This window comes from Bos mutus, chromosome 7 (genome assembly GCF_027580195.1).
Source record: "Bos mutus isolate GX-2022 chromosome 7, NWIPB_WYAK_1.1, whole genome shotgun sequence".
Lineage (NCBI taxonomy): Eukaryota > Metazoa > Chordata > Mammalia > Artiodactyla > Bovidae > Bos > Bos mutus.
Window position 1 is genome coordinate 51,670,255 of NC_091623.1, and position 9,983 is coordinate 51,680,237.

The 9,983-nt window shown below is 55.1% G+C and overlaps 1 protein-coding gene across 2 annotated transcripts; it reads left to right on the plus strand.

The window, feature by feature from the left end:
- The first annotated feature begins 578 nt into the window (after positions 1–578).
- On the plus strand, positions 579–9,870 carry PALM3 (paralemmin 3). Of its 2 annotated transcripts, XM_070373535.1 has the most exons (7): positions 579–704; positions 3,596–3,644; positions 4,506–4,586; positions 5,023–5,165; positions 5,304–5,388; positions 7,664–7,709; positions 7,798–9,870. In XM_070373535.1, the coding sequence occupies exons 1-7, from the start codon at positions 664–666 to the stop codon at positions 9,636–9,638; spliced, it is 2,286 nt and encodes a 761-aa protein (XP_070229636.1). In that variant the 5' UTR covers positions 579–663; the 3' UTR covers positions 9,639–9,870. The 2 variants fall into 2 exon arrangements, with proteins under 2 accessions (XP_070229636.1, XP_070229637.1); XM_070373536.1 differs by lacking the exons at positions 579–704; positions 3,596–3,644 and adding an exon at positions 4,248–4,365.
- Positions 9,871–9,983: the final 113 nt, after the last annotated feature.

Consider the following 9,983-nt stretch of genomic DNA (forward strand, 5'->3'; position numbering starts at 1 on the left):
TCTAAGGGGCGTCCAGTGTCCTGGAGGCTATTTGATCGAAATCTCTCATTTTCGGAAAGGGGAAACTGAGGTCCAGAAAGGGAAGCTGCCCTGAGTTGTCCAGAGCTCAAGCCTTCTGGTTCTCATGAGGCACAGGCTCTGGTCTCCAGAATCTTCTGGTGGAATCAGCCCTTCCTCCTCACCCCAGAGATCAGGGTCCAAGAAGGGAGGGCAGTAGTATGTAAAAGCAGCAGTATTCGAAGGCAGGTTACCCTTGGTGGGCAGCCGGACTTGAAATGTCTAGGGTGCCAAGTAAAGGTGCTCTTGTCTGAGGGGGTTAGGGAGTCCCAGCCCTAGTCCACAGGCTTGACCAGGCATGTGAAAGTGCATTTGCCGGGAGGCAGCCGAGTGCAGCAAGGAGGCCAGTGGCTGGTAAATAATTGATCAGGACAGCTGATAGTACCTCCCCAGAACTGCCCGCCAGCCCCCAGCCCCCCTCAGCCCGGCCCAGGCTTCTCCCGCCTCCTGGCCCAAACCAGCTGGACCAGCTCTCCCAGTGCCCGCCTGCTGCCCCCCACCCCCAACTCCCGACAGCCAAGTCACAGCCTCCGGGGCACCTTTCGGCAAGCACCCGGGGTGGTAGGTCTGGAATTTGGAAATCAGAACGTGGGCTTCTGGGCAGAGATGGCCCTGCCGAGCCATGTGTGGTCTCTGGCCACACCCATGTAAGTGTCGGGGGTCAGGGGGGCCAGTGGGCAGGGCCTGGGAGGGGCTCATGGAAGACGCTGGCCTTCCTATGGGGGGACGGCGGGGTGGGGGTTGTCGCTGGTTAGAGCTCCAGCTAGCCTCTCCTAAGGGGGCCAGGAAGAGTGAAGGGCGGCTGGCAGCCAACCCTGCAGCCTCTTCAACGCCCCCCTCCCTAGAAAGTCAGGTGGGAGATGTGAATTCTCACCGCCTTGTTTTTTTGGGATTTTCCACTGGCAGGCTTCAAGCCCAAAGTCCAGCCAGAGGCGGGGTGGGGCTATGACTTGAATGGGGGATGGGGAATGTCAGGGTCTCTCACTCTCATATTTTGCCTCTAAATTCATCCTTTGGTGTCTGTGGTGGGAAGAAATGCTTGAGATCCAAAAGGAAAAAAGGTTAACAGTTCCCAAACTGGAAAAGAGGATTTCAACAGGGAAATGATTACCTGCTTAATGAAATGACCACCAACTGTCCCTGGCAGGGCAAAAAGCTGAAGATTTAGAAACAAGCAACATTGAACAAAGTATGCAGATTGTTTAATATTTGAGATGTGAAGGCCTTTGAAAGTCAGAGGATGGAGGGGGTTCCAGAGGTTTGTAGAGACTTCTGGAAAAGGGGCTCCCTCCAGGGACCCCAGTTGGGTCCCTCACTCTTTTGGGTTCCCCGTTGCATTATTCACCAACTACAAACCTGGTTGCCTAGCAATGGGAATCTGATCTCCCCCCACCCCCCCAGCAAGGAAGAGGCAGGGTGATTACATCTTGGGCCTGGGAGAACTGAGGGGGTACTTTAGCCTCCCCCAGGGCAAACCTATTAGCAGGGGGTCTGAGCTTCCTTTGGGACACCCTGTAAAGCATGAACTTCAGCATCCTGCCCTAATTGGAACTAAGACCCACCTCCCCAGGCTGATCTCTGGTCCCCTGGCTGTCAAGATGAAGATGCCTGAACTTCCATTTCTCCACAGTGTTCCCAGTATTTGGGCTCTAAGAGCCTTGAGTTCCAATCCTGACTCAATCACCTTAGACAAGTCTTCTGCCACTTCTCAGAGCCTCAGTTTCTTTTTCTGTAAAATGGGGACAGTAGTACTACTTACCTTTTAGGATGGTCGAGAGGGTTAAATGTTACTAAAGTTTTTTGAAAGTGAAAGGTGCTCAGTCATGTCTGACTCTTTGCGACCCTATGGACTATAGCCTGCCAGGCTCCTCTCTCCATGGAATTTTCCAGGCAAGAATCCTGGAGTGGGTAACTGTTGCCTTCTCCAGCGGATCTTCCCAACCCAGGTATCGAACCCAGATCTCCCGCACTGCAGGTGGATTCTTTACCATCTGAGCCATCAGGGAAGCCCCAAATGAGTTACTAGGAGTAAAGCATTTAACAGTGCCCAGCACATGGTGTGCACTGGCTAATGGTTGGCTGATTTTCTTCTCAGTTGGAATGTCAACTCAGCAAAAAGTTGACTACAGTGTCTCAAGATTAGGGCAGGGAGGAGGAGGCGAAGATGGCTGCGGGAGCCTAGCGGAAGCCCGGAAGAGCACTTAGAGAGCTATATATAGTAAGTGCTAAATGCGAGCTCACTATTATGCCTTCATGGTGAAGCCAGAGAAGATCCGAGAGGCCCCACCAGAGTCTGGGCAATGAGGTTTAAGCTCATCTGATAGGATAGTGCTCAAATTAATAAATGTTTGAGGGCTTGCTCTGTGCCCACCCTGGGCTACGTATCAGGGCCAACAGGCAGATAGATATATCCTTTTAGATATTGGAAGCACCTCCATGTAGCTGGCACTCAGTGCATCTCTGTGATGGTAAGTTGTTGTGACGATGACTGTCCCCGACGTGCACTGCAGTACCAACCAGTCTCCAGCTTCCAGGGAGAGCCCAAATAGACTAGGGGTGCCCTGGAGGCTGAGCATTGGGAATCCTAGGGTGCTTTGAGGAGGACAACGATGGGAGAATTGCAGGTTAAACCTTAAACAGCAAGTCCCCCTCCCCCCATTTCGGAGTCCAGCACTAGGCAGTGTGACCTGGTGATCCTTGCCCCCTGGGAGGGTGGTTTGCAAGTGGAAGAGGCAGCTCTGGAGTTACCATGGCAATGGCATGTGTCCACAGCGAGATGGACACTTCTCTCCCAGACTCTCACCCCCTCTCTCAACCCGTACATAAGGGATGCTGGGTAACAGCCAAGGTCCAGAGAGGGTGTGGGTTTGGGAAAAAATACAGAGCATGTTCTGGCCTGGTGGGATCTGAGCTTCTGGGAATGGTTATTATAATTAATTTAAAACATTATTAGTCATGGGAATTATTTAAATTATCATTATTTTTCTTTTTGACTTGTGAGATCTTAGTTTCCCGATCAGGGATAGAATCTCTGCCCTCAGCAGTAAAAGCCCAGTCCTAACCACTGGACCATCAGGGAATTCCCTAAAATTATTATTAATATAAACCATGCTACTGTTTGGGGGGCACGATGTCCTAAGGTTTTTCCTGCATGGATAGATATTTCCCTGCAAGGGAATCTCTCTCTGCAAGGTGAGGAAGGGTCAAGCTATTCTGGTCCATTTTACAGATGGGGAAACTGAGGCTCAGAGGGGTGATGTCAAGCCTCAGAAAGGATTTAGCTCAGCCTGTCACAGCCTGGGCTCTCTCCCCCTCACAGGACCCCTGTCCTCTGCCCCGACTCCTCCCAGGTGCAAAGGAGAAATAGAGGAAAGTACTGGGTTTGGTTGATTTCCAAGCAGTTCAGGGATCTTGGCTCAAAGATGGGTGTTCAAGAGATGGGTCTGCTGAGGGTTGGGCCCCCGGGAGGCTCCTTTCGCAGCCCAAGCCGGCCGCCCCTCAACCCCGCTCCCCCTCAACCCCCGCCGTCTTCCTGCAGGCCCATGGCGGAGAGCTCCCTCTATCGGCAGCGACTAGAGGTCATCGCGGTAAGTGACGCCCTACCAGTGCGCTGCGCCCTGAGCCCTGGGCACCCCTCGCCATACCCAGGCCTCTTCCTCACCTCTTTCCTATCACAGGGAGCAGGCCTAGCGCTCTGAACGTGGGGGGAGCACCCTCAGCTCCAGCCGTGCCTGGAGCGCCCCACCAAAATCCTCAGGCCCCTCTGCTCCTCAGTTCTTCTGTATGATCATCAACATCCCCAGAATGGAGCTCTGCGGACTCCGCACTCTCAAATCGGCAGCATCTGTTCCATTCTTGAACCCTGTCTCCCAAACACACCATGTCTGAAACCCCCTCTCTCAGACCCCCATATCTGGACCTCATCTCTCTGAACCTCCATCTCTGAATCCCCATCTCACTAATCCTCATCTCTCTGGACCATCTCTACATCCTAGTCTCGCTGGATCCTCACGACTGCACCTCCATTTCCGACTCCCCACCTCACTAGCCCCCTCCATTGGATCCTCATATCTGGACCCCCATCTCTCTGAATCGCATCCCTCTTAATCACTTATCTCAGACCCCTCCCCCTCTGGATTCCCATTCCCGGGGCCCTCCCCATCCACAGACCCCGCCCCCCTTCCGCCGGGGCGAGACCTCCGCAGCATCTGGGGCGCGGCCGGCCCCGCCCCTACCCGCTGCTGACTCAGCGCCTCCGCCCCTCAACCTTTTTCCCGCCTGGGGCCCCGACGTGTGTTCCGCTACACGGTGCGACTTGCAGCCCCGGGAGTCCCGGGAGCCCCCGGGAGCCCCGGCTAACCCGGCGGAGGAGGGAGGGTGGAAGGGGAGGCGGCGGCCCCGCCCGGCCCCACCCGGCCAGCGGGCAGCTCAGGGTCCTCTGTGCGCAGGAGAAGCGGCGGCTACAAGAGGAGATACGCGCGGCGCGCCGCGAGCTGGAGGAAGAGAAACTCCGCGTGGAGCGGCTCAAGGTTGGGGCGGGCGGGGGCGCCTGCTTAGCCCGGGCAATGAAGTGGGGGTGTCTATGAGAGTCAGTTCTGGGAACCAAAGGAGCCTCTCTTTAGACATGGGGTTGGGGGAGTTGGTTCCAGCTTCGGGGATGGGCGTCTTCCCCAGCTTGGGAAGAGTGGTTGGTGGTGATGGGGGACGTTTGTTCCACCTTTGGGAAGATCTTGGGAACGTGTTTGTTCCGCTTTGGGGTAGAGAGGGGCTAAGAGGGACGTTTATTTCCCCTTTGGGGGTGTCTATCCCATTCTGGAAAAGTTGGGGAGATTGATGGGTGTTTCTTCCAGCGTGGGAAAGCTGTCGGCTGGGAACGGGGTGGCTTCCCACCTGGCATTATTAGGGCACGTATCCCAGCCTGAGGCAGAAATGTCTGTCCATCCACATGCCCCTTCTCATGGCCAGAGGAAGTCTCTCCGGGAACGCTGGCTAATGGACGGGGCAGCTGAGGAGCCAGAGCGGCCCCAGGATCCCACCTCACAGGACCCCCAGTCGCCTGAAGACCAAGCTCAGGCCCGCATCCGGAACCTGGAAGACAGCTTGTTCACGTGAGTAGGGCCCCCTGCCTGGTGGCTTTGCCTCTCTGACTAGGCCAGGCTCCTCTGCCTACTTCGCTGAGACTTCCGGTTGGGGGTAGCCCATTGAGCCTGGGGTCCAGGCTCCCAGCAGCCCCTTCTCTTCCCCAGACTCCAATCCCAGCTGCAGCTGCTGCAGAGTGCGTCCACAGGTGCCCAGCACAAGCCCTCAGGCAGGCCCACCTGGCGACGACAGGTGAGGAACTAGGGGATGTGACCAGCAGAGCTCAAAGCAGTACCTCTCCAAGCACAGTTGTTGTGTTTTTTTGTGACCCTGCATGTGGCTGTCTTAATTCCCTGACCAGGGATCAAACCCGTGCTTCCTGCAGTGGAAATGCAGGTACTTAACCACTGGACCACCAGAGAAGTACCCAAGCACAGTTTAGATCCTGGGTCCTCTTGTGGTCTTGGGCAAATTGCTTTCCATGCCTAAGCCTCAGTTTCCCCATCTCTAAAATGGGGATATATAACAATAGCACACCGCTGGAAGAGGCGTGAGAGAAGGTCAGTGAGATCATAGCTTGGTACCGGAAGCAGGCACAATGGAATGTTTTGATATGTTGTCGTGTTGTGTTAATCGCTCAGTCGTGTTCAACTCTTTGCGACCCCATGGACTGTAGCCTGCCAAGCTCCTCTGTTCATGGAATTCTCCAGGCAAGAATACTAGAGTTGCTATTTCCTTCTCCAGGGGATCTTCCTGATCCAGGGATTGAACTGGGGTCTCCTGCATTGCAGGCAGATTTTTTATCATCTGAGCACTAGGGAAGCCCTATTTTGATATTTGATTGCCAATATGACCTAAATGAGGAAAGTAGTCAGAAAATGTTGTGGGGCAGGGTTGGGGCTGGGGGGCTGGGGCTGGGAGTTCCCTGGCGGTTAGGACTTGGTGCTTTCACTATAGTGGTCTGGGTTCAATCCCTGGTTGGGATTACTAAAATGATCCCACAAGCCGCACAGTTTGGCCAAAAAAAAAAAACAAAGATAAGAAAATGTGGGGATGTGTTCTCAGAATTCAGCCCCAAAAATGGGAAAAGGATCCCCATGAGATGGTCTAATAATTTGAGGCATCTCCATGATTTGAGGGGTTTGGGATTTTGTTTTGGTAATGCCTCTATTAAGATATAATCCACATGCCGTACAACATATGGGTCTTTGAAAACTAAGATGACTTTACTTAAAATCTGGCTCTCTGGGTTGTCCTTGAAGTCCATACCATAGATCCAGGAACATTATCCAGTATCCATAGATCCAGTAACTGATGCACCTGGCCACAGTAAGCTGTGGGTTTTCCACAGCCCCCATCTCTCCTTGATGCCTTACTTTGGCTCCCAGGTGCCTGTCTCAGGACAGAAGGGGAGAGGAGACCTTTGGACAGAGGAGGGTAGGATTGAGACCTATGAGGAGATCTGTGGGGTTTGGTTAAGGTGGTTGCATGGCCAGGTCCCCAGCTCCCCTCCCTGAGCTCATCTTTCCCTCCATCCCTTCCTCACTCCACTCCAGCCACCCTTGACCCTTTTGTATCCCTTGAACTTGCCTAATTCATTATAGCCTCAGGGCTTTGCACTTGCCTTTCCCCTCTTCCTGGAATGCCCTTTCCCACCTCTTGACTCAAGGCTGGCTCTTCTCACCTTTCAGGCCTTTTGGGTTCAGTGTCACCACCTCCAAGAGGCCCTCCTGCATCAATTTTTTTTTTTTTTAATACTTATTTGGCTGCATCAGATCTTAGTTGCAGCATGTGGGATCTAGTTCCCTGACCAAGGGTCGAACCGGTGCCCTGCGTTAGGAGCATGGAGTCTTAGCCACTGGACCACCAGGGAAGTCCCCCTCCTGCATTTTATACCTACAGGAGGCACCCCATCACCTCCCAGGCATTTCTTAGCCTTTTCCCCCTGCTATTACAGCCCTTCTCACTTCCTGAATTACAGATTTGTATTTTATGTTTATTACCTGCTTCCTTCCACTGGAATTTAAGTTCTAATAGCAAAAGTCTTAAGTATCCCTTAAGTGGGATTTCCTAGGTGACTCAGTTGTAAAGAATCCGCCTGCTGATGCAGGAGATGTGAGTTTGATCCCTGGGTTGGGAAGATCCCCTGGAGTAGGAAATGGCAACCCGATCTCATATTCTTGCCTGGAAAATTCCACGGGCAGAGGAGCCTGGCAGGCTACAGTTCACGGGGTCGCAAAGAGTCAGACATGACTGAGCACGCATGCATGTCCCTTAAGTAACCTCAGTAGCTAGCAGAGTAGATCCCCAATAGAGGGAGTGGCTGCATGGACACAGGATTGACTGGGTACATACGATGTGCAAGGCAGTGCAGCAGAGGGAGATAAGACAGGTGAGGAAGACTCATGGTTTGGTCCAAAGTAATGGGGAGCCATCAGGGGAGTTTGAGCAGAGTAGGGGTGCTGGCATGCTGGAGGCTGGAAGTGAGATGTGGGCTGCCCTGACCTTGTTTCTGCCATCCCTGCAGGGTCACCGTCCTCTCTCCCAGCCCAACGTGGAGTCAGGTCCTGCAGGTGGGTGTTTTGAGGTCTGGGGATTGCAAGAGGAAGGGCCTGAATCTTACTCTGTTGCCCCATCTCTCCTCTTCCCTGACTCCCCCAGGCCAGACCGATCTAAACAAGAGAGCCTCCTTACCAGCCGGACCGGTGGGCGCATACCCGGAGTCCCCCTCCGAGCCCAGAACTGAGGCTGCCGGGGTTCCAGCAGCCCCGAGGCGGGTCCCTGGGGCAGCAGGGACCTCCTCAGAAGCCAATGGCCCCTGCCCTGGATCCAGCCCCCCTCTGGAGCAGGAGCCGAGTCAGGGGGTGCTAACACCTGAGGGGGCAGTGAATGAGGCCAAAGGAGGAGGCATGGTGAAGGTGGTGTGGGAGGGGCTGAGGCCCACAGAGGACTGTGCCATCGGGGCCACAGGCCTGGAGCTGGAGGCTAAGGTGGAGGAGATGGTGCTGGAGGCCATCGGGGACAGACAGGAAGCCAGCCGTCCAGAGCTCCCCTCATGGGTCAAGGAGGACAGGGCCATCACGGAGGTGGTCTGGGAGGGGATGGGGGGCACAGAGGGCAGTGACTTGGAGGCCATGGCGGAGGCAGGCAGGGGCCCAGAGGCCGTGCAGACCAGCTCCCTGGGGCTCCGGGAGGGATCAGGGGGAACAGCTCCTGGACAAGGTGCCCCCAGGAGCAGCCCTGATGGTGATGGGCAGGGGGTCTTTGGAGAGGAGGGGTCCTTCATCTGGGTGGAAAGAGTGACCCTCAGTGAGGAATGGGAGGAGCTGGAGGTGGAGGGGTTGGAAGGGCCAAAGGCACTGGGAAGGGAGGAAGAGGATGAGAGTCCATTGGGGGCGGAGGGCAGAGGCGAGGAGGAAACGTGGGAGGCGGAGAGGAGGCGGGTGGAGGGACCTGAAGGTGCAGAGAAGAGAGGCAGTGAGGGGAAGGCAGGCACGGAGCCAGAAGGAGCAGAGACGTCACTGGCGCTTGAGAGGAAAGGAAGCCCAGACTCCATGGAGCCAGAGAGAAGAGGTGAGGAACGCGTGGAAACAGAGATGGCAGGAGGTAACGAACCATTGTCAGCCGAAAGAAAAGAAGTTGAGGGACCTCTAGGGGCAGAGAGGGGAAGAGATGAAAAGCCATTGGGAGCAGAGCAGAAAGGAGGTGAGGAAAAGCTAGAGGCAATCCAAGAACCATTGGCAGCAGAGAGAGAAGGGGAGGAGTCACTGGCGGCAGAGAGAATAGGAAGTGAGAAGCCATTGGAGGAAAAGGAAAAAGGAGATGAGAAATCACAGAGGGTAGAGAGAATGGGAGATGAGGAGCCCTTGGAGGCAGAGAAAACAGGAGACGAGAAACCACAGAAGGTAGAGGGAACAGGAGGTGAAGAGCTACTGGAGGCAGAGAAGACAAGAGATGAGAAACCACAGAAGGTAGAGAGAACCGGAGGTGAGGAGCCATCAGAGGTAGAGAAAAATGAAGACGAGGACTCACTGAAGGTAGAGAGAATGGGAGGTGAAGAGCCATTGCAGACAGAGAAGACTCGCAGGGTCGAGGAAGAGCAGAGAGAGTCAGAAGAAGAAAAGGAATGTCAGGCAGAGGACGTGAGTGAGGCAGGGGCTCCCCCAGAAGCCAAGGAGGCGCCAAGGCCAGAAGATGAAGGACAGCAGCCCCAGGAGAAGCAGGAAGGCTCCCCAGAAGCAGAAGCAGTGAAGCCCCAAACTCCTGCTGAGGGCCAGGACCCCACTGGAGATGCCACCCCACTCCTGGCAGAGATGTCAGCTCAGGATCAGCCCGCTGAGTGCCAGCCACTGCTGCAGATGGAGGGGCCCAGGGCCAACCCCAGTGCCCGCCCCATGCCCACCTATGCGCCTGCCCGGCAGCCGGAGCCATCTGCCCCTCCAGAAGGTGAAGAGGCAAGCGGCCCTAAGCAGAAGACGTGCCAGTGTTGTGCGGTTATGTGAGCCCGTGCCCTCCACCCAACTCCCAGCTCCTCTCACAGCTACCTCGGCCTCTTGGCATCCAGCAGGCAGTCCCAGGCGCAGACGGGGCACCAAGGGACTGACCATGGCACCTGGGAGCCAGTTGGTCTACACGTCCACCTCCACCTGGGCTTCTGGACCCCTCACCCGCTGCCTGTGACCCTGGCCCTCTTCTGTGACAAAGCCTTTTATACTTGAAAATAAAAGTTAAGCATTCGGACAGTGTGAATGTGTGTGTTGCCGGCCCACAACCACCTCACTGTCTGCTGGTGGGAAGTGGAGGGCTTGACTCTGCTAGAAGCAGATTGAGTCAGTGAGAGTTAAATA